This window comes from Phyllobates terribilis, unplaced genomic scaffold (assembly GCF_046119375.1).
Source record: "Phyllobates terribilis strain yellow unplaced genomic scaffold, ASM4611937v1 Scaffold_3__8_contigs__length_932513732, whole genome shotgun sequence".
Taxonomy (NCBI): domain Eukaryota; kingdom Metazoa; phylum Chordata; class Amphibia; order Anura; family Dendrobatidae; genus Phyllobates; species Phyllobates terribilis.
In genome coordinates, this window is record NW_027362763.1 from 527,214,785 (window position 1) to 527,239,962 (window position 25,178).

General features: G+C 43.6%; 1 protein-coding gene across 10 annotated transcripts in view; it reads left to right on the forward strand.

Annotated features, from left to right (window-relative positions):
- EYA4 (EYA transcriptional coactivator and phosphatase 4) overlaps positions 1–25,178 on the forward strand; it is a 563,063-nt gene that overhangs the window by 516,776 nt on the left and 21,109 nt on the right. For all 10 annotated transcript variants that reach the window (XM_073671270.1, XM_073671274.1, XM_073671277.1 and 7 more), the window contains 3 exons: positions 883–1,043; positions 11,029–11,143; positions 18,222–18,343. In XM_073671270.1, the coding sequence (XP_073527371.1) occupies positions 883–1,043; positions 11,029–11,143; positions 18,222–18,343 (398 nt within the window). The remainder of the gene's footprint in view (positions 1–882; positions 1,044–11,028; positions 11,144–18,221; positions 18,344–25,178) is intronic.

The following is a 25,178-nucleotide window of genomic DNA, read 5'->3' on the forward strand; positions in this document are numbered from 1 at the left end:
TTTCATGCTCGTGTTCAAACACAACAAATGACCGTGTTCTGTCTTATTCACTCATTTCTATTTTTACACTTCACTTTTTGTAATTTGATTCTGTGCAGATTTAGCAAAGTGGTGGCTACTGTCTGACATTTTTCTGAACCACAAAAGGCCTTCAAAATATTAAAACAACAAACAAAAAAGTCATTATCACCTCTCTGGACCCTTTGCTCCTCACTGACACCCATTTAGTTCTCGTCACATCTTTGGATCAGTGTCGGCAGTGGTGTGAAATCCCCAGGTCTCTGTCGCCAGACCAAGGCTTCAAGGTTTGGTAGGCCCAAGAGTGTTATGTGCATGTGCCCTCAAAGATTGTGGCCCACACCAAGACTTATCATGTCACACCATGTGCCACAATCTATCCTGGGCCAAGTAAACTCAGAAGCTTCGCTTCGGCCTGGGGATTCACCGCTGCCGACGCCAATCCGAAGAAGCGACGAGGACCGAATGAGTGGCAGTGAATAGTGAAGAGATCCCACATCATAAGTACTTTAAATTTGCAAATCTCGCACAAACAGGTGAATTTGAATTTTGACTGATCCTCTCATCCCTACTCTTCCAATCTGGGAATTTCATATGTTTTTTTTTTTTTAGAGACAGTCTTGTCATTCTGCTACTTTTCAAACTGCACATTACAACCTATGAATTCACTTCTTAAAACAAGCGTTTATAAAGTAATCTTTGTCATTTCACTAGTTTCTATATCTCCATCCTTTTAGATGATAACATCATGTACTGTATGTAAAACTGCTGTTGCTTTCCGATAAATTACTACTACATATATAATTTATTAATACCTCAGTGGTAATCAAATATCTATATTTTAAATAATTTTTTCATTTCCAGTTCTTACAGTTTTGCCACTGATGGCTTCCGGGCAGCAGCAAGCAGTACAACGCTCTGCTTGCCGACTGGTGTTCGAGGCGGTGTGGATTGGATGAGAAAGTTGGCTTTCCGATACAGAAGAGTAAAAGAGCTGTACAATACTTACAAGAACAATGTAGGAGGTACTTTACATTTTATTATTAGGATCCCACCAACATGGCTACTTATTATAAGCAAGTATTTCTGCAGGGAGTTTATATGTACTGTTACTTAGTAGTTTATAGCATTACACTTCTGAGAAAATTAGACAATTTGACACAATAGATTTGTTCCCACTTTGGCTAAAGGCAAAATAATTATTTATTCGGCAATCATGTGAGCTTCACATTAACACATAAACATATTCTTGTATCACTGTAATATATTTTACCAAACAAACAACTTCTAATTGGCTATTTACAACAGTTCTGAAACTACCTGACCATCTTCAACAAGATTATAGAAGATGAAAAAGATGCAGTTGAGGCTTGTTTGCTCAGTCTGTTACCCAAAGTTTAACTACTAGACATATATTGTCATATTAACTTACATCTGAAATGCAAAATTCTGGATATGTAAGCCCTGTACCAAAGAATTGGCAGAAAAGCTCCCAAAATGCCCACTTTTGGACATCATTTTGAAAAAACTCACCCTTATTGTGGCCCAGTACACAGGATTGCCAATGCAAAATTGGGAATTTTGACAATTATATACTGAAAACAATGTTGTAGCAGAGAAAATGTCGGTTTCAGCAAAATCTGGGTACATACTGGGTCTTGAAGGGCATTTAGGCCCATGGCAATCTGAAAAACAAACAAAAAATATGAAAAATAAGCCACTAAATTTATGCAAAATAATCAAAATTTATTAAGTTGTAATAACTAGTGATGAGCGAGCATGCTCGCTACTGCTCGGTGCTCGCCCGAGCATCTCACTACTCGAGATGCGCAGCGCTCGCCGAGTATTTCCGGGGTTGCTCGGCGGGAGCTCGGGTCCCCTCCCTGCATGTTTGGCGTTCTTTAGAGCGCCAATCAACATGCAGGGATTGCCTGCCACTCACTGTAATGCCGCAGCCATGGTGATTGTGGCATTATAGTGATTGGCTGGCCGCACAGCATCATCAGGTCTATATCAGACCTGGCGCCGCCATGCTCGTCACAGTCACTCCGGAATCAGGCAGTGTAAGGAGAGGTGCTGCTGCATCAGGGAGAGATTTGCTTGTGTATTAGGTAGTGTAGGGAGAAAAACCGTACATTACACATATCTATCTTAACAAACAGTCCTTTTGAGGACTAACTAATCCATCTGTAGAGATATCAGGCAGGCAGTGTAAATAGGCAGGCAGGCAGGCAGGGTATATAGCAGACTGCAATGCACATAGCACAAGAGGCTCCATTCCAATTCTGCCTTCTGCTGCTGTTAGATATTTCCATACAAAGGCCCAGGACTCAGGGGCCAGGAGTACTTTTTTTTGGATCTTAATCCTCATTATTTGCTTAAAAAGCAATCAATAGAACACGATTTTTCTGAGCCATTTGCTTGTTGGCACTGCAAAATGCAGCCAGGTCCTTTCCATATTACAGCGCTGGAAATCCTGCTATTCAAAACTGTGTTTTCTCCGTCAAATGGATCACATATACGTTGTCAGAAAATACTGCCAATTCTGGCCTCCATTAAAAATTTCCTTTAGTGTGTCAGTGAAGCAATTCACACCAGTTTGCTGTTCAAACTACGTGCCTACAGGCCAGGTATTTAAAACTCTGTTTTCTTCATCACACGGATCACATATAAGTTTGCTCCAAACTCAGTCATTTGTAGTGAGCGTGGAAGATACTGTCCTCCATTTAAGATGGGCAAGGCACGTGGCAAGGGATGGGGAACTGGATGTGATGGTGATGGTGCATGCAGAGGCCAAGGACAAGGCCGTGGTCAAGCTGATATTGTGCCACACAAAACACCCATATCTTCTCACCTGACCTTCCTGTCCCAATTCCTAGGGACCGCAGCACACCACTATTGAACCCAGAGCAGTGTCAAAAGGTTGTTGGTTGGATAGCGGATAATGCAACCATCACCACCCTGTCTTCCACACGGTCAAGTCTCAGTAGCCATGAGTCTGGACCGCATATTCCTCACCCTGATCCACTTTCCTCCCACCATGCCGAGTGCCCGGAGACAACTGATCCCACACTTGGACACTCTGAAGAGCTGTTCACTTTTCCATTTATAGATTCGGGCCTCTCTTGAAGTGGGAAAAGAGGAGATCTCGTGGAGCGATGCCCAAATATTTGAGCAGCCACGGTCACACGAAGGCGACGGTGGGAAAGTGTCACAAGAGGTGGGCGATGATGAGGCACAATTGCCAGAAAGTCAGGAGGAGGACCAGGGTGCGGAAGTGGAAGAAGAGGTGGTGGATTATAGAGTAACTGACCCAACCTGGCAGGAGGATATGCAGAGTGAGGACAGAAGTACACAGGAGGAGGGAGGCAGAGCACCCCAACAGGCAGGAAGAAGCAGTGTAGTGGCCACAGAAAGAAGGCAGGCAACCGTTCCCCGTAACACTAACACGAAGGAAGTTGCCAGTACAACTGTTAGGTCTTCCCGAGTCTGGTTGTTTTTTAAAGATGCTGCCGATAACCCCAAAAAGGCCATTTTCACCACCTGCCAGGCCAGCATCAACAGGGGTGGCAAAATGACCAGCCTGACCACCACCAGCATGATCAGGCACATGGCAGCAAACACCTTACTTTGTGGGCCGAAACCCAGGGTCCAGGAACAGTGTCTGCAGGTGGCACCATTGCTTCTTCCGCTGTTGTGCATGATGCAAGACAATCCCCTGTCCATGTTGCATGCGAAAATGCCTGCTTCCCTGCACATGTCGTTGCGCACTCTCAAGTAGCAGCATCAGGAAGCACGTCCATGTCCTTGTCCCAGCGCAGCGTTCAGTTGTCCATACCCCAGTCCTTGTAACGCAAGCGCAAATATGCAGTCAACGCCCCACAGGCCACACTACTAAATTCTTAAATTTCAGGACTGTTTGCGCTCAAAATGTTGCCTTTTAGGCTCGTGGAGACGGAAGCATTCCACAACCTGATAGCGGCGGCCATCCCTCGGTACTCAGTCCCCAGCCGCCACTATTTCTCACGGTGTGCCGTCCCCGCATTACACAAGCACATGTCCCAAAACATTAGCCGTGCCCTCAACAAGGCAGTTAATGGGAAAGTCCACCTAACCATGGACACGTGGACAAGTGCTTGTGGGCAGGGACGGCACACTGGGTTAACATAGTGGAAGCCAGGACCCAGTCGGACCTTGGGATGCAACAAGTCCTCCCGACGCCAAGGATTGCGGGCCCTATGTCAATCAGGGTTGCCCCCATGGTCTACAGCTCCTGCATCCTCCTCAGCCTCCTCCTCTTCTTCAGCCTTCATCTCCGAAATGACCACATCAGTCACAAGCTGGAAGCACTGCAGCATTGCCTCGGCCAAGCGGCAACAGGCTGTGCTGAAGCTAATATGCTTAGGAGACAAACCGCACAATGCTGAAGAGTTGTGGACAGCTCTGAAAGAGCAGGCAGATCTGTGGCTCACACCGCTGAACCTACAGCCAGGCATGGTGGTGTGTGACAATGGCCGGAACCTGGTGGCGGCTCTGAGGCGAGGCGAGCTCACACACGTACCATGCCTGGCCCATGTGCTTAACCTCGTGGTTCAACGGTTTCTCAAATCCTACCCGGAGCTGCTGGATCTGCTTGTTAAAGTACGCCGCCTGTGTGCCCATTTTAGAAAGTCAGCTACATCTTTCGCCGCCCTTGCCGTTTTTCAGCAGCGTTTTCAGCTTCCGGCTCACAGACTGGTGTGTGATGTCCCCACGCATTGGAACTGTACACTGCAGATGTTGGGAAGGATTTGTGAGCAGAAGAGGGCAGTTGTTGAGTACCAGCATCAACAAGGCCGTCGGTATTCAGTTCAGACTCCACAAATAAGATCTCAGGAGTGGACATGGAAGTCAGACATATGTACAATCCTCCAAAACTCTTAGGACTCCACCAAGATGGTGAGCGGTGATGACGCCATAATTAGCATCACCATCCCACTTCTCTGTCTTCTGAAACGCTCTCTGCTCACAATCAAAGAGGATGCATTGCAGGCGGAGCACGATGAGATGGAGCAAGGAACCATACAGGGTGATTACACACAGCCAAGCCTCATTTCATCCCAACATGGATTGGGTGACAGTGAGGAAGAGGAGGAGGAGGAAGGACAGGAGCCAGTTTCATGCACTATAGACGGTACTACCTGCACAATTGTCATACCGTCTATTTAGCGTGGATGGCCAGGGGACAGAGAGGAGGAGGAGGAGAGCATGGTCAGTCATCCTCTTGGTGAGGACACAGAAGTCTTGCCTGTTATCAGTCTGGCACGCATGGCTGAGTTTATGTTACGCTGCCTTTCCCATGACCCTCGCGTTCTCAAAATTTTGGGTGACAGTCATTACTGGTTGGTGACACTTCTAGACCCACGCTACAAGGAGAACTTTATATCTCTTATTCCTGAGGCGGACAGGTTTACAAAAATGGGGCTGTACCAGAAAGCCCTTGTTGCGGACCTATTAAAAAAATTCCCATCTGAAAACGCTGGCGGCAGAGGGCACACTTCGTTGGACAACCAAGGAGTACAGGCGAGAGAGAAACAACTTCAATACAGCAGAGGCAGGGGAACACTGTCAAAGTTCTGGGAGAGTTTTCTCAGACCCTCCCATCGCAGAAGGCCCTGAGGCGCAGGGTACTCTCACAAGGAGTGCAAAGTTTTGGAAGATGCTGAGGGAGTACCTTGCCGACCTTACCAACGTCTTCCGTGATTCCTCTGTGTCTTATAATTATTGGATATCCAAGCTGGATACGTGGAATGAACTGGCTCTCTATGCCTTGGAGGTCCTTGTCTGCCCTGCCGCCAGCGTTTTATCAGAGCGGGTTTTTAGTGCCACTGGTGGAATTATAACTGATAAGCGCATCCGCCTGTCAACTGAAAATGCTGACAGGCTGACTCTTATAAAAATGAACAAGGGCTGGATTGGGCCAGACTTCTCAACACCACAGAATTATAGAAGCGTAACATAAACTTAAATCCAGTGTCTTTTCTTGGGAGGTGTATTCTCATGCACCTTTTCACACGCACACATGGGTATACGCTTTCTGATTTTGGCTATTTGCTCTTGTCCTCCTCCTTCTCCTCATCCTCCACCACCATATCACCAGGGTGACCGTGGTCCATGATGCAACACCCACATAATTTTTTTAAAGGGTGTTTATGATGCTCGTAAAAAAAATATATATACAGTATGTTCATGTATACCCCCTGGGGTAAATGTTTGTCAGCCCATACACTTAGTGCATGGGCATTACAAGTATAGGAGGCCCTCTCCTTTCTAATGGGAACATTTTTTTATGAGGCCATCCTCCACGTCTCTTCCAAGGGACATTGAAGTGCCTCCAAATTGTTGGCAGCCCTTACATTTACTGTATAGGCCAACACTATGGGAGATTCTCTCCTTTCTAATGGGAATTTGTCGTTACTGTGGCCCTGCTCTATGTTTCTTTAATTTCTTAGTGGAGTTTTTCCTAAATTTGGTCAGCCGTTGGACTCACTGCATACCCCATAACTATATAACAGACTCTCTCCTTTCTAATGGAAATTTGTCATTACTGTGGCCCTGCTCTATGTGTCTTTAATTTCTTAGTGGAGTTTTTCCTAAATTTGGTGAGCCGTTGGACTCACTGCATACCCTATAACTGTATAGCAGACTCTCTCCTTTCTAATGGGAATTTGTCGTTACTGTGGCCCTGCTCTATGAGTCTTTAAATTTTTAGCGGGTTTTTCCCTAAAATTGGTCAGCCGTTGGACTCACTGCATACCCTATAACTGTATAGCAGACTCTCTCCTTTCTAATGGGAACATGTCGTACTCGTTACTGTGGCCCTGCTCTGTGTCTTTCAGAGTCCCTCCATCATCAATGAAACAGGATGTGTCTGATGATGTGTCACACACCACATTGCCAGATAAGGTTGTAAAATGTCAAAATGACATTTCCTGGTGAATGCATTTGCCTTAAAAAATACCGTAAAAAGAAAAAAACAGTAGGATCTTTCTTTAGTATAAAAACAGAGTCGCCAATGTAACCTCAATGTAATCACATTGTTCAGCTCCTGCACCTCCTCCTCCATCTCCGAAATGACCACATCAGTCACAAGCTGAAAGCACTGCAGCACTGCCTTGGCCAAGCGGCAACAGACTGTGCTGAAGATAACATGCTTAATGCTTAGGTGACAAACCGCCCAGCGCTGCAGAGTTGTTGAAAGCTGTAACACAGCAGCTTGATCTGTGGCTCTCACCACTGAACATACAACCAGGCATGGTCGTGTGACAATGGGCAGAACCTGGTGACGGAGAAATGACAGCCGGAGTAGATACAGTCTCCCTCTATGCCAGTCCTTTCACCGAGCTAAAGAATATGGCTGTGGTGAAATACAACTCCCACTGAGAAGCTGTTTCAGATTGAAAAACATTGGGCCCACCAGAGGATTTTATTCTGAGGGCTCACCTTTCTCCCCCTCTCAAGAGCCCCATAGCAGCTGCTAAGTTAGCTCTATCAAGAGATCTCCTGATGCAGAAGCCAGGGCACACCAGGGGATTCTCTGGTGGGACCGTCCAACCCTGCAGAGAAGCAGTCCTGGCTAAGAAAAGTGTGTGTTAAGGTTCCTGGACACTCTATGGCTGCTTTTTTATTGAGGTGGAAACCTACGCAAACACGGGGAGAACATACAAAAATCCTTGATGCTGTCCTTGCTGGGATTTGAACCCAGGATCCCAGCTCTGCAAGGCTTCAGTGCTAACCACTGATACAATGTGCTGCAGTTCATCCTCTGATAGCTAACAGGCTGGAGAAACTTACACCTACTGCCACTCTATCTTCAGCTCCATTGTGAGAAACGAATGTATTTGGGCAGCCACTCAGTCTACCAAATAAAATTCCTGAGAAGGAAATTTGGGAAGGCTTCACTACTGGTACTGGGGGCAGTGCTAATACCATAGCGTTGTATCATAGTTTACTGGAAATATTCCAGGCTGGTAGGAGGCAAGCAGATTCCCAGAGAAAAGGACCAGCAGTAACGTTTAGGGACCCGCGCTTGTAGAAGGCGGAGACAACACCGGGAGAAATAGTGGCGGCTGGGGACCGACTATCGACACGAGGCATGAGGTTGTGAAAAGCTTCTGCCTCCATGAGCCTAAAAGGCCACATTTCAAATGAAAGCAGCTTTAGAGGACTTCCTGGGAGAAATGACAGCTGGGTAGATATGGTTTCTCATTCCTTTCACCAAGCTAAAGAATATGGCGAAATACAACTCAGCAAAAAAAGCTGTGGACTGGCTCCGTACCATCCCTAGCCACATTCACCTGTCCACGTGTTTGTGGTTAGGCAGTCCTTCCCAGTAAGTGCACTGGGGAGGGCACGGGTAATGTTGTGGGACCCGTGCTTGTGGAAGGTGAAGACGACACCGGGAGAAACAGTGGCGGCTGGGGACCGAGTATGGACACCCGGCCGCCGCCAGCATGAGGTTATGAAAAGCTTCCGCCTCCACGAGCCTAAAAGGCCACATTTCAAGTGCAAGCAGCTGTCAAAAATTTGGCAGTATAGTATTGCAGCCTGTGGGTGGGTGGCTGGCTGCATACTTGCGCTTGCATTCCAAGGAATGGGGTAGGGACAACTGAACGCTGGATTGGGACAAGGACATGGGCGGTGATTGTTGCAAGTCTGCAACGACAGGTGCATGGCGGGAGGCATCTTCGCATGCACCAAGGATCACTTATGTTGTGCACACTTTTAGGCAGTGACCTGGGAGTCAGAGATGCTTCTAGAGGTCTTACCCATGCTGTTCCCATGTCTTTTCAGCACTCTATGCATGTTTCTAATGATGTGTCACACACCACATGGCCAGACAAGTTGTAAAATGTTAAAATGACATTTCCTGGTGAATGCATTTGTCTTGGTTGAAAGCAATGCAAAAGTGCAAAAACGCACCAAAAACGCTATGTGTGAACATAGCCCAAGGTGAGGAGGAGTATTTTTGTTTTTGGTTATTTATTTTGCCTTATATACAAGTCATTACCCTGGAAATGATGTTCCTTAACATATTTCCCAGGAAAATCCATTTTGGTTTAGTTTTTGAATGTTTTATTGTGAGTCCGTAAAAGTGGCGTAATACTCTGACAACGTTGTTGACAGCAGTGATCTGGGAGTCAGAGATGCTTCCAGAGGTCTTCCCCATGCTGTTCCCATGTCATTTGAGCACTGTTCCCATCGATTTGGGCAATTTAAGGCCCTCTGCTGACCGCCGTGGGGAGCCGCCTGAAAAATGCTCGAGTTTCCCATAGACTTACATTGGGCTCGTTGCTCAGGTCGAGCACCCGAGTATTCCAATTTGCTCGACCCGAGCAGCGATGCGAGTACCCGAGCATTTTAGTGCTCGCTCATCATCACTAGTAATAACAAGCACAAGAGGGGGGCAAAGTGCAAAGTGCAGAAGGTGAAAACCATAGAGATAGCACCACGCGGCAGCTGCCATAAATAATATTTATATGATTATACCCAATTTGCAAGCATGCTTGATGGGTGGTACAAAAATCAGATTTATAATCAAAGGCGTGTGTATCAATTAATACATATTATCCAACTCGATGTACCAGAGAGTATTACCTATGAAGCCCTGTATGAGTGCCTAAATAGTAGGAGACATGATATATTGTAAGCCTAGCCCTAAATAATTGATTTTGCATAATTCATAGTCCCATCTACACACATGTCAAAATAGTAGAGGGGTCACCATAGCCCTGTATATACATACCAGGGAATAAAGCGTGGAAAGGCATGGCAGGTACAGCGACATAAGATGTAAGCTGCACACGTGGAACTATCGCCCCGGCGCGCGTTTCAGTTTCCCTTCGTCAGGAGGCATGGGGAGGTGCACAGTGCAGGAGTATATAAAGGTGCCAGAGGACGCCGCGGACTGGAAGTGACGCATAGCGTAGCCATAGAGACCGGGACGCCAGCCGACGTCCGCGTCACATGACAACCAACGGCAGGGCACACGAGCATGTGACCTGACGTCAGACGCCACCTAAGATACGGAGTTCAGACGGGCACCCCGGAACACATGGCACGCATGCGTCAAGGTCACAATCACAGTATGTAGCAATCTACATGCTAGACCCGTGCTTTCATTATAGATCAGCAAAATGAATTAGAATGAATATATATGTACCAGAATGCAGAAACAGAGGAAGAGAACACAATCCCTCAACCATATATGCACATTATTATTATTCCAAAACAATGACATGTAGACCCCATCTTAATTACTATCAAAAGATGCAAAAACATGATGAATAACAATTATATTAAAAATTTGCATACAGATAGCAGCAAATAATGAAATCCTTATTCAGAGAAGTACCATAGGGTAAACAACAAACCTGTAATACATCACATGATCATTTAATAAAAACTAAGGAACAATATATAATGTGCATAGAGTTTCCACGGGCCATATAGTGACAGCAATGTCCATACATTATAATATGAAGTTGTTTCAGATTGTTCAAGGTAATGTCCAAGGTAATGTCCAAGGTAATGTCCAAGGTAATGTCCATGGCAATCTGAGCAAACCATGATGTTCATTACATGATCGCACAAAGTTAAAATGTGTCCAGGTTAGAGCTACTGAGATAAAAGTAAATTGTAGACCTATATATTTAAAATAAAACATAGGCTATTATTGATCGAATCGTACTAAACACAAATCTCATATTAAATAATTAAGTAATAAAATTAATATTGCATTGAGAGTTTTCCTCTTGATCATATAACTGGTTGCTTTGCATGCTGGTTTGCATTGCACAAAGGTATCATTCAGTTCTAGACTTTTGCATGTAATAAATCAGTAACTTTCCTAAAACGAGAGGTTTTATATCATTTTGTAAAAAATTGGGGGAAAATTTAATGGAAGAAAACATTTCACATTTCCATGAAAGCAGTATTTAATCTATGATTTCCTGCCTGTTTGTGCTGAAGGACTTTTTGGCCCAGCTAAGAGAGAAGCCTGGCTTCAATTGCGAGCAGATCTTGAAGTCCTGACAGACTCCTGGCTCTCAAATGCACTTAAATCACTATCACTCATTAGCACAAGGTAAGCCGAAATGTATGCTTATATTTCATCACTAAATGCACAGTTATAATGTCACTTTAGACTTGTTTTTGCAATTCATTTCTTTGCCAACCTAATTTAAAGCAGATACAAATGTGGTCAAAGTATGCAATAGTAGGCAGTGTTCTCACTCCATTGCTGCGCATATTCTTTGTGTCCAAATGTGGCCTGAGAAGGTGTCACCAGCAGACCTTAATAGCTATTCCATACTGTACACTGCTCAATTCACACACACACAAAGAATCACTAAAATATTTAGAAGAACTTACTTAGGGAGTTTGTTCATGGTCTGGTTCATATGCTCTTCAACATTAAAATTGCAACATCAAGAGCGAAAATGATATGAAAATGAAAAATAGAAATAAAACTTTCAAAACATTTCAAAGCATAAGCGCCATCCACAGATTTACATACACTTACATTCCTTGGCATGCTATCGATTAGGTTATTAATGGACGTTTGAGGAATATTCTGCCACGTTGAATGCACTTGGGTACACAAATCATTAAGATCTGCTGCTAGCAGCTGCCTTTACAATTGCTAATCAATATTGTCACAGAAATGCACAATGCGTGAAACGTCCAGAGAAGCTGCTGGCCATGGTAACTTGTTTAGGCCACATTTACTACTAACAGTAGCATGAGCTACATGCTGTCTGGCATTGTCACATTGAAAACGGGCTCCTGGGATACTTTGGTGAAATGGCCATACCACTGGTTCCACGACCGAAATACTATAATGCTGAGCTGTCAATATATCTGGAATGAAGACTAGAAGGGTCTGGGTAGCCTACACTATGCCATTCCATAATCCAGGGGATGAGACCGCTGTACAGTTCCTTCATGAAGGCATTCTCATTGTATTGCCCAAGTGGTTGTCTGTCCAAACTTTGGCTATTATTGCATTCAAGACAAAAGCAAGACTTATCACTGAAGAGGATAAACCTCTATCGCAGCCTCCATTTCTCAATTCCAACCTCCAGTCTATATCTAGAGATGAAGTGGGGAACACCATGAATGGCCTTCACAACGGAAAGTCACACCTGTCAAACTCCCAGGATTATGATGTGAGAAGGCATAATAAATGGTAGCCGGAACCCCTTTAGTCTTCAATCCAGGTACAATAACAGCTTAGAGTTACACTGATTTGAACATTGTACCACATGTATAGACATTTCTCCAATGTGTCCTAGGACATTTTTTAGCACAACAATGCTAGGCCGCATGTAATACATGCTTTTGTGAGCATCTTGCATAGTCTAAATTTGCTATCTTAACCTACAATATCTACTGACCTGTCTCCCATTGAGTATATCTGGAATGTCAATGATAAGCTAATGTAAAGGATGCTGCCAGGAGTGGATCTTCGGGATGTACATGCCCAAAGTACATACAGAGTGACAGAACATTTCTCAGATAACCATTAATAACTTCATTTATAGCATACCAAGGTGTGCAATTACATGTATTTCTGCGCATGGTGCTCATACTCAATTTTGGATTTTTAACAATTTTGTTTCCATTTTTTCAAAATGTGCATATCATTAACATGTCTATCAATCTGGTAATTTCAATAATTCCACAACTATTCCTTCTTGGTGTTGCAATTTCAGCGTGAAGTGTGTAGTTATGCATAATTAGCTTGGAAATTTGATATATTAGAATTACACTGATATAATAAATATGGTTGTAATAATAATTTAGACCTATAGTATACTTCCAAGTGTACATATTTTATTTATCTTATAGCTAATCAAGGATATCTAAGGGAATTCATTTGCTTTATATGTAACTTGTAGGGATGAGAGAATAAATTAATTGGAAATCAAATTCATGTCAAATTTTATGAAATTTGGAGGTGACTGTAAATTCAAAACAATTTGTGATTCAATTAGCCTGAATCTAAAAAAAATGCCTGCCTACAGAAAATTGCTTCAGTTACAGAACCATGATTTTAGGATTTAGTGCTCACAGCTCAGTAGTAGAGACAGAAACAGAATGCCCTAAAACATTAGACAGATACTGCAGACAGTAATGTGTTGTATAAATGAAGCACTGAATAATTCAAAGTAGTAGTCTGCAAATAATATAGATATTTAATTGATAGGCAGAGAGAGATATATAGGAGAAGTGTTAGTAGCAGCAGTGCCAGACTCAGTGAGATTGAACAGTGATATAGCATAGCTGCCATTTGTCTTACAGAAATTGAATCACACAGTTTATTCTTCATTCTTAATGCACTAGAAAGCAGCCGCAAATCAACATAATATATTTTCAGGAAAATAAATCTGAAATAGGCGTCAGTCAAAGAAGATGTGCTTGATTGTCACAAGCAACTGTACTGAGCTTTTGCATTTCTTGTGCAATCCTTTTTGTAAAGAGGGGATATTTTTTTTTTTAAAAATGCAAAAGAAAATCCCCTAAAATCCAGATATTTAGCTGCTACCTTCTATCTCACAAAGTGTGCGTATTGCAATATTTTTTTTTGCACACCTGTATTACTAGTGGAACATCCATACACGCCACCTGGATAAAGTGCCTTATTAAAGGTTTTATAGTTTCAGGCTGAAAGAAAACATAATCTATGAAGTTCAACCTATAACCTAATATTGTTGATCCAGAGGAAGAGCAAAACCCTATGACACAGATGGTAAATGCATCTTATTAGAGGAAAAAAATTATTATCAACTCCACATATGGCAATCAGACTAGTTCTCTGGAATGATGTCCCATTACAGAATACAGTACCCATAATACCTTATACACTGCTCAAAAAAATAAAAGGAACACTTAAACAACAGAATATAACTCCAAGTAAATCAAACTTCTGTGAAATCAAACTGTCCACTTAGGAAGCAACACTGATTGACAATCAATTTCACATGCTGTTGTGCAAATGGAATAGACAATAGATGGAAACTATTGATCATTATCAAGACACCCTCAATAAAGGAGTGGTTCTGCAGGTGGGGACCACAGACCACATCTCAGTACCAATGCTTTCTGGCTGATGTTTTGGTCACTTTTGAATGTTGGTTGTGCTTTCACACTCTATAACCCACAGAAGTTGCTCAGGTAGTGCAGCTCATCCAGGATGGCACATCAATGCGATCTGTGGCAAGAAGGTTTGCTGTGTCTGTCAGTGTAGTGTTCAGAGGCTGAAGGTGCTACTAGGAGACAGGCCAGTACACCAGGAGACATGGAGGGGGCTGTAGGAGGGAAACAACCCAGCAGCAGGACTGCATGGAGGGCCACACAGCCTTCCATGTGCTCGCCAGAGGTAGCCTGACTGCCATTAGGTACCGAGGTGAGATCCTCAGACCCCTTGTGAGACCATATGCTGGTGCGGTTGGCCCTAGGTTCCTCTTAATGCAGGACAATGCCAGACCTCATGTGGCTGGAGTGTGTCAGCAGTTCCTGCACAATGAAGGCATTGAAGCTATGGACTGACCCGCCTGTTTCCCAGACCTGGATCCGATTGAGCATATCTGGGACATCATGTCTTGCTCCATCCACCAACCACAGACTGTCCAGGAGTTGGCAGATACTTTAGTCCAGGTCTGGGAGGAGATCCCACAGGAGACCATCCGCAACCTCATCAGGAGCATGCCCAGGCATTGTAGGGAGGTCATACAGGCACGTGGAGGCCACACAATACTAAGCCTCATTATGACTTGTTTTAAGGACATTACATCAAAGTTGGATCAGCCTGTAGTGTGTTTTTCCATTTTAATTTTGAGGGTGACTCCAAATCCAGGCCTCCATTGGTTAATTAATTTGATTTCCATTGATGATTTTTGTGTGATTTTGTTGTCAGCACATTCAACTTTGTACAGAACAAAGTATTCAATGAGAATATTTCATTCATTCAGATCTAGGATGTGTTATTTGAGTGTTCCCTTTATTTTTTTGAGCAGTCTAGTACCTGTAATATTATATTTTTCAGGTGCTGGCTTTTTGGATATGTACCTACCTAATAAACTTATAGCATTGTTGAGAAGGTGATTGAATTTTGCTAAGAAAAAATAGAAATAGAATGTAAAAAGATCTTGACATTGTACTGTGCATGTGTGCTTTTGCACATCTATTTTACTAGTCTAATTTAAGACTCACACATGAAATACATATACTATGGCCTGTTGTTAAATGTTGTTTACTGTACTTTTACAACAACTCAGCATTTCTTGTTCTGACCTTTTTGGGAACGGGGTTGAATTTCATTAAAAAAAATAGAATTGTTATTATTTTAAATCTAGACTTTGACTATATTTGTCGGTTTATGCACACTTGTTTTTCTAGCACAGTTTGATCACCGTAGATATCGTGCCATACATTTTGTTTTCTGTTTGTGTACCTACCTAACTAGGACCCTATTGTTACATCCTTTTTGACAAGGGTTAAATAATTGGAGTGGAAAGATTTTCACAAATAATTATAATGTTGTACAATATGTATGCTTAAAGAAAAAGTTGCAATGGAAAAGGCGGGGATAGTGTAAAACACAAAAAAAATTATAACGCAGTTAAGAATGTGAGAGCCGCTAGCAGCAGCACCACCACCACCACTGGCACCTGCAGTCCGGGTAGTAGTACTACCAAACACAGATCACAATTATCCTCTTTTGCTCTTGTATTATTGGTAGAGAAAATAGAGGATGTTATGGAATATGTGGCACTACACTCGACTCATTCACAAGTTGGATGATATTACCTCTGACAGCGAAGCTGTCAGTTGATGTCAGTGATCAGCAAGGTCATCCTCCTGTAACAGTTAGCCTTTTACAATGTGGACTTTCAAATTCACCTCTATCTGACCCTTAATTCCCAAAACAAAGCATTCCAAGGACTAAGAAAGATATTTCTCAACATCTTCTTCTTGATTTACTGAATGAGATGAAGAAGCAGTTTTTTTCCTCAAATGACATGGGTCCAGTAGAGATTGAGGATATGATTCAAACACCCAGCTGGGTTGTTGGCTCTGTCAGCCATGGTGGTAGGGGCATTGGTTATGGGAGCAAAGTTGGTAGTGGCACCTTGAGTCATAGTTGTATGGTTGGAAGAAAACGCAAGTCCATTGAGTTAATCCTATAATCTTACATGTTGATTCAGAGTTAGGCAAAAACCCATTAGATAGATGCTAACTACCCCATGTTAGGGGAAATATTCTTTCCCGCATCCACATATGGCAATCAGACTTGTTCCCTGAATCAACGTCCCATCTCATAATTTAGTACACATATCCTGTAATATTTTTCAAGAAAAACATCCAGGTTCTCCTTGAACTTTTTCAGTGCATGAACCATCACAACATCATGTGGTCGAGAGTTCCATAGTTTCTTTGCTTGTATAGTAAAGAATCGCCATCCGTGATGATGCTGCCTTTTCATTGTTGCATACCTAGGTGTAAAAAGATCATTAAAATATCTCTGCACTCTCCATCCATATATTTGTAAATTGTAATAAGATCAGCTATATTATTGGCATCCATCTATGGCTCTTTAAATCACTCGTCACTAAGGTTAAGTTTGCCCATGCACCCAAGTAATTTTCAACTTCAAGCTTATCCATCGATTTACCATTGGGTACATAATTGTGCATTTTATTTCCTCTGCCCAAGTTCATGACCTTACATTTATACATTAAACATCAATTGCCATTCCTCCACTAAAGACTCCAGCTTACATAAATCACTCTGTAGTATTAATTTTTTCCCTTTGTGTTGACTACCTTGCAGAGTTTAGTATCCCCTGCAAATATTGAAATTCTTCTCTCCATGTCCTTTACAATGTCAATAATAAGCATATTAAAAAGAACAAGGTCCAATACTGATCCTTGCAGTAACCTACTAACTGTACCCCATTCAGAGTGTGTTTTTCATTGATAACCACTGTTTGTTTCCTATCATTAAGCCAGTTGGTAACCCCGTTATTCATGTTTTTTCTTAGTCCCATTATTTTCATTATATTCATTAATCTTTTATGTGGTACGGTATTAGATGTCTTTGAAATGTTTTGATGGATGGCTTTATCCTGGTCTAGACTGGAACTTACCTCCTATTAGAAATATAACAAATTAATGTAATATGACTGACCTCTCATAAATCCATGTTGATACTGGGTTATGAGGTTATTTGTTAGTGAGATACTCCAGAGTAGCAACTGTACCCTCAAAGATTTTGCCCACATTAGAGGTTAAATATACAGGTCTATAGTTTACAATCTATTCCAAAGGGTTAGCAACCAAATATTAAGTTGAGGGTGCCAACAATTTTATCTGGCCCAGTTTTGGAGTTTTTTGTGAAATTATGTCCAATTTGCCTTTTTTTCTCAAAGGAAATAAACGTGTATAACAAAACGTGTAGTTGCAATAATTTTCTGGGAGAAATACTTCATTTTCTGAAACAATTTCAAGGGTCCCAACATTTTCAGAAAGACTATGTGTTTCATGGCTAAGTGGGTGTATGTTTTGAATGGCAGCAATATACCACTGCAACCTATCCATGTAAATGAATCCTCTACAGGTTCCACTGCCAGGTCGTGATTATCCACCTCCACCTTCATTGTCGCCAATAAAATTATAAAAGTAAATCTCCTATCAAACTATGGTGCCCTATGTATCGATGGCATAGTATAGGGACAAGTCTGCTTTCCTATTTGACAAATCAACACAAAAATATTCTGTCTTTTGATTAATAGGAGCAAACAAAAATACACCGGACCGGTAATTGAGTCAATTTATACCCTGAGGCATGGGAGTCGGCTAAGAGAAGTGGGGAAACACTCCCCTCATAAGAACACTTGATTCGATTCACTAACTGTGTTCCGTTAAGTGTCTGATTTTCTCAATGAGCAAAATGGCAGAATATTATTTTTCCATGTTAGTTAATGGGTTAGTAACTCTGGCCCTACATTATGCTTCTGATATATAAAGCATCATTTGTTGATAGATCTGCTTCAAAGCTTTCTTTTACTATGTCCACTGTAAAATAATGAATCAGTAGACAGACTGTTTAGTAATTGTTTTTATATATTATCTTTTTTTTCTATGTTTTTTTCCCAACAGAAGTAATAGTGTAAATGTCTTGGTGACAACAACGCAACTTATTCCAGCACTTTCCAAAATCTTGCTGTATAGTCTAGGAGGAGTATTTCCAATTGAAAACATCTATAGTGCAACTAAAATAGGTAAGAGTTTCTATTTAGTTGACAAGAAATATGCTACAGAGAATGAGTTTTTCAATATAATATATGCAGAATGCGTAGGCTTACTATCAAAACTCTGTTTCTGTATACGCAATCCTCTTTATATTTTCTGGTAATGCAATTTCATTCACATATTTTTCACCAAATCTAATGAACACAGACCCAGAAGCTTTTACTATAACTGACCCTATACAAATTCTTAAAAGTATTGTACTTGTATTGAATTTAATGATATTTTATGTATAATTAAACCCTATTCGTTGGGGTCTGAATCTCATCAATGTACCTCCCAGACTGAGCTTCAGATTAGATTTAAGTGGTTATCCTTATTTTAACAGATTTTTTGGCGATATCTATTTGTGGCACTTACTAATATATAACTATTACAGGACCACCTCTTGCACTTGTTACTCCAGCCTTATTCACGGACTGTACAACTCTTATGTTCTCAAAACGGTTGCTGATGGAGAAGCATGAGACCAGACTCATGTGCAGTGTTTTTCAACTGGAGGAAGCTGATGGATAGGTCTGGTCACATGCCATCCATCAGCAGCCATTTTGAAAATTGTGCAGTCAATGAGGAAGGCTTCAGTTACAAATGCAAGAGGAGAACCTGTGCTACTTGCATATTAGTAAGTGTCAAAAAATCATGTCTTTAACAAATATGTTAAAATAAAGTGGTTAACCCATTAAGGACATATCCACTGGAAGAGAAGCACGGTAAATAGGAAAGTGGATCAAGACCCACCAAGGTAAGTGTAAGCAGGTGACCGCCTGCAGCGCACAGACTAGCATGAGGCAGAACAGACAACAAAACTATTTATTGCTTCCGGTATGGTGAGAATTTGTGGAACTGGGGAAGCAATTTAACAATAGGAAACAGCACAAACACAAGTGGGTTATACAATGCAAAACACAGAATAAGTTTTACAGTTGAATTAGAATAATCTGAGAAGTCTCTTAAAAGATTATACTAGTGTTTCTTCAGCAGGGGTTGATACACCCATTCCTGAGAGAGCTAATATACTAGTTCCTCTGGGCACAATGGCCATAGCTGGGGTCACTGGGTATTCCCGCAAAGCCGCAAGTCCTCCGAAGTCGATCAAGGACCTGTTGTCCTAACCCAGGCTGACCCTTGTTGGTGTAGGAAGTGACGGTCCGTCTCACTTGTGTCTCCCTTGTTTCACCACAAGTGTCCTCCTTTGATCAAAGTCTCCTCTTGGATCTTTGGTGCTTGACCAACGGCGGGTGTCTCCTAGGCCTAGGGAAAAGAGGGCTGGACTCCGACTATCGACTAGCATCGCCTGGCCTCTGGATCTTGACCGGCATTGATTGGAGGTTCGGGCCTTGATCGGTGCAGTCTGGGTTCTGGGTCTTGACCGGCATGAATCTCATCCTCTGGTCTTGACCGGCATAGTTAGGCCTCCGGATCTCACTGGGCATCATCTGGGCTCCGTCTGAGAGTGGCCAGTACTCTGCGGCACACACTCTTCACTTAGTCCTGTCACACTGGCATCAGCATTGTCTTTGGCCCATGTCCTCACTACTCCTCTCCTAGGCATCAACTTTCTTCGCGGTTTTGCATGCAGGACCTTTATATGTGGGAACTTCGTCACCCAATGCACTTGACCGTGTACTTCCCTCAACTTTTCAAATGCCGGTTGGTTCAACATGGTTCTGTCTAGCCAGTAGATGGTGGTCTTTCTTCACTAATGCCACATCACGCAGGGTCTCTTTAGGGGTACCATCGCCTCCTCTTACATAAGTACTGCTTCACGTGTGGGTTTTTTTCTCTTGGCAGGTGCAAAACTTGAGCTTTGGCCATAATATTTCAGTTAGAAAACCTCAGAGGCTGAGATTATAGTTTCTGCTACCCTTGAGAATTGTAGCACTTTATATGTAATGCCTCTTCTAAGAAACATTAGATCAATGATTTCTGCTTTGCTTCGGCTTACTTTATCCTGGGCAGATAGTTGTACTAATTAAAAAAGTGTTTTTTTGCTCATTTTTATAATTCAGTTCTAGCACATGGTAGCATTAAATAGTCATATTTATTTAATTCTTAGAGTGAAGATGGTGTTTCCCTTCTTTATTTTAGAGGATACTTTGTAGCTATTCAGTTCCAGATTCTTTTGGACTGGAGGGAATTAGCTAGTGTAGGGCATTTGGTTGATTATATCTTAGGGGATTGTAGAATCCATTTTTGAGTTACTGGAATCTGGGCACTTAGCCTTGGGTAGTTGTAAATCATGGCATATTTTTAAGTTACTGTAGAAAACATGGAAAAATATTAAGATTTTGAGAGTAATATTTTTATATCTACTAGCTAACACTGTGCAAAGATATATATTTTTCCTGGATGAAAGATGGAAATTTTATAAAAATATTCTTGGGCTTAAAGATGCTCTTGATTGTACTCCTTTGGTATCACTTCGTGGAAAAAACATTTCCCACACTGCTGAAGCATCAGGGAGCAGGTTAACATCATATTGCATTGCAGCACGGGCCTCTCCATAAAGCCCTGCAGCTATGACATGTTAAGAATTGTCATACCTTGTATAGTGGAGGTCAGTACCTGGGCCATTTGAGATTACCGGTTCCCATTGGAGCACAATTTGTATAGCAGAGTCATTTTCTATCTCCAAAGTCACTCTGTCTTCTGTAGAGTATAAGATCATATAGACAACAGGGTCCTCTCTCCCTCACTTGTAAAGTGTAAGTTCTTATGGTCAGCTGGGTTCCATCTCTCCTTTTAGCTACTGTAGGGGTTTGATACTCACTTAGCCGTGGTTCAGGTAGGAACAGGAAATGTTTTCATAAAAATGTTCAGGCAGGTTTATTCAGACTTCATAAACCGCTTAACATAGTCAAACAAAAAGACAGCCTTTTCCGGAATAAAGGGAAAATACAAAGCACAATGTCCATGCAATGGTGCGGGTTCGCCCACTAAAGGTCAGTGTTCAGTTCTCAAGGTCTTAGCACAGACCAGCACACTGGAGATCCACACGTTTCCAGACACAGACTGCAAATGAAACACTTGACCTCCATTTTATTTACAACAAACCACGCCCCTGTGTGGGGATATGTGAGCAGCCACTCCCACCCATCTCTTATGACTGCTCGTAAAAAACGTCCCTGATACCCCTATTAACCCTCTCAGCACTATGCGTGCTGGAGCATACTTTTCCGGTTTCACATCACCGAAGCCACCAACCTTGGTGATACATATATCCCGTTAAGGACCTGTCCGGCGGTCATCTTACATACCCCCCTCTGCCCAAAGCTGGGGGGCTTGGCACCTTCTTCTAGCAAACAGTGGACCCTTGGTAGTGCGTCAGCATTGCCATGCAGTTTCCCGGGCCTATGCTCTACATGGAAGCTGAAATCCTGAACGGCTATGAACTACCTGGTCACTCGGGCATTGTTCCTCTTCTTCTCGTGCATCAATCTGAGTAGGGGCATGGTCTGACACCAGCCTGAACTTCCTGCCTAAGAGGTAGTATCTCAGGGTGTCCAACGTTCACTTGATTGCCAAACATTCCTTCTCCACTATGGAGTAATTATTTTCACAAGAGGTCAGCTTCCACTTTAAGTACATTATAGGGTACTCTTCCCCGTTAATCTCTTGTGATAGAACAACCCCCAACCCGACATCTGATGCGTCCGTCTGGACCACAAACTCCTTTGAGAAATCTGGTGCCACCAACACTGGTTGTTTACACAGGGCTTGCTTGAGTTCCTGGAAGGCCGTCTCAGCTTCTGGAGACCACTTAGCCATAGCCGATTTTGTCCCTTTAAGGAGGTCTGTCAAAGAGGCAGCTGTCATGGCGAAGTTAGGTATGAGTCGGCGGTAGTAGCCCATGATGCCCAGGAACGCTCTGACTTGCTTTTTTGAGAGAGGTTGTGGCCACCTCCGGATTGCGTCATCTTTATTTGGGGCTTTATTACGACTTTGCCTACGACAAAACCCAAATATTTGGCTTCTTCCATGCCCATGGCACATTTCTTTGGGTTTATGGAAAACCCCGCCTTCCGTAGAGTATAAAGTATCGCCTTGACTTTGCTCAGATGGCTTCCCCAATCCTGACTGTAGATCACAATGACATCCAGGTAGGCCGCTGCATACTTCTTGTGAGGAGCTAGGATCCAGTCCATGGCTTTCTGGAAGGTGGCTGGTGCTACTTGTAACCCAAACGGCATCCTTGTGTACTAGAAGCATCCATCTGGCATTGAGAAGGCAGTCTTCTCCTTGGCATCTTGGGACATAGGAATTTGCCAATACCCTTTTTTGAGGTCAAGAGTGGTAATGTATCTGGCCGGTCCTAACCTCTCAATCAGTTCATCTTCCCTGGGCATTGGGAAGGTGTCGAACTTTGAGACCTTGTTGAGTTTCCGATAGTCTTTGCAAAACCACCATTCTCCATCTGGTTTCATCACCAAGACTATGGGACTGGACCAGCCACTCTTGGACTCCTCAATGACTCCCAGGCTCAGCATCTGCTTCACTTCCTTCCAAATCACCTTTTGACGGGCTTCCGGAATCCGATGTGGCTTCATGTTTACTCGGACATGAGGCTCCGTAAGAACCTCATGCTCTATGATTTGGGTACAACCTGATGATTCAGAGAACAGATCTCTGTTCCAATGTAGCAACTCTCGGCACTGTTGCTTCTGGGCACGTGGCAGTGACTCTGCCACCTTGACTACCTCCATGTCGGCTTCAGTCTTCACCACCAAACACTGAGCTTCCACGGGCTCCCTATCGCACCAAAGCTTAATCAGGTTGAGGTGGTACACCTGGTAGGGCTTCCTTCTCCCTGGTTGGTGGACTCTATAGTTGACGTCACCAACCATTTCGACTACTTCATAGGGGCCCTGCCACTTGGCCAGGAATTTTCTCTCCACTGTAAGTACCAGTACTAGAACCCGATCTCCAGGGTTGAAGTGTCTCACCCTCGCCAATCTATTGTACACCCTCCACTGTGCCTCTTGTGCTTTGAGGAGGTGTCCTTTCACAATGGGCATCACCTCTGCAATCCTTTCTTGCATCTGGGCCACGTGTTTGATTACTCTCCTGTAGGGTGTAGACTCCACCTCCCAGGTCTCCTTTGCTATGTCCAGGAGTCCGCGGGGGTGTCGGCCATATAACAGCTCAAATGGGGAGAATCCAATAGAGGACTGTGGGACTTCTCTAATGGAGAACAGAATGTACGGCAGTAGACAGTTCCAGTCCCAGCCGTCTTTCTCTATGACCTTCTTCAACATGGCCTACAAGATTTTATTAAACCTCTCCACCAAGCCATCTGTGGGTGGTAGACAGAGGTCCCGAGTTGTGTGATTGGCAGGGTTTTGCACAACTCCCTCATGATCCTTGACATAAATGGGGTCCCTTGGTCCATTAGGATCTCCTTAGGCAACCCCGCTCTCGAAAAGATGTGGATAAGCATCCGGGCTATGCACTTGTGGCAAAAGAGTTTCGTAGTGGTACAGCCTCCAGGTACTGGGTAGCATAGTCCAGTACCACCAGGATATACTGATGTCCACTGGCGGACTTGACCAGGGGCCCCACTAGATCCATGGCAATGCAATCAAATGGGACCTCAATGATGGGTTGTGGCACTAAGGGGCAAAGGAAATGAGCCACAGGGGAGGTCAGCTAACAAGTGGGACAGGAACTACAATAATTCATGATCTCTCGGTGACAATCGGGCCAGTAGAACCTCTGGAGGATCCTTTCCTGGGTTTTTTCTACCCTCAGATGCCTACCTAAGGCATGTGTATGGGCCATATCTAACATCCTGCGTCTGTACGGCCCTGGCACTAGTAACTGCTCGATTACCTCCCCTCTGAGCTTGGTGACCCGATATAGCAACTCCCCATTCACAGCAAAGTACGGATATTGAGTATCAGCCCTTGGCTCTTGAGCAACCCCATTAAGAATAGTGACATTATCAAATGCCCCTTTTAGAGTTAAGTCCCTGAGTTATCCCCTGGACACTTCTGCTCAGGGATATTGGCCTCCAGGGATGATGCCTCATCCCCAACAAGCACACACAAAGGAAATCCGTCGGTGGTGGTCAGCGTTGAGATTTCTTCAGGAGCGACCTGGTTGTTGTCCGGACAACCCGGCTTCCTCCCTTTCTCCCACAAGTCCCAAAACAAGGCAAAGTCTCGCCCTATTATCACCGGGTGCAACAGGTCCTTGACTACACCCACCTCATGGGACTCAGTACCACAGATTGAGTCTATGACTACTCGGGCCACAGGGTAGTCCTTGGCATCCCCATGGATACAACGGACACCGACTTTCTTCCCCGGAATCAGCCGATAAGGAATTGTGGCCCTCACTAGGGTTACCAAACTCCCCGAGTCCAACAGAGCAGTCACTCCATTCACCGACATGAGGCAAATCTGCGGTCCCTCGCCTGACTGAGGAACAGCACTACAGGCAGGATAAGCAAAGTATGAACAGCGCCGTCCTGTGCTGCAGTTCATTGGCTCGTTGGTGATGGGGCAACGGGCGGCTATGTGACCTGGGGTATGACATCTCCAACATACTACGCTATGGAGCGGGACCTTGGGCAGCAACTCAGACCCCTCCTGGACTCTAGGTCTCCCCTCAGATGTGGCTCTAGTTCCCCTCTTTTGGGTGTCCGCCCCCTTTTAGGATACCCAGTATAGAGACGCTGCGACCCCTGGCTTCCCCAAGGAACTCTCTACTGCCTGATACCTTTCCACCATTCCCACCAGGTCATCAGCATTATGGGGACCTCCTTGGGCAACCCAGGCTTGCGCCGACCTCGGAAAGGAGTGGATT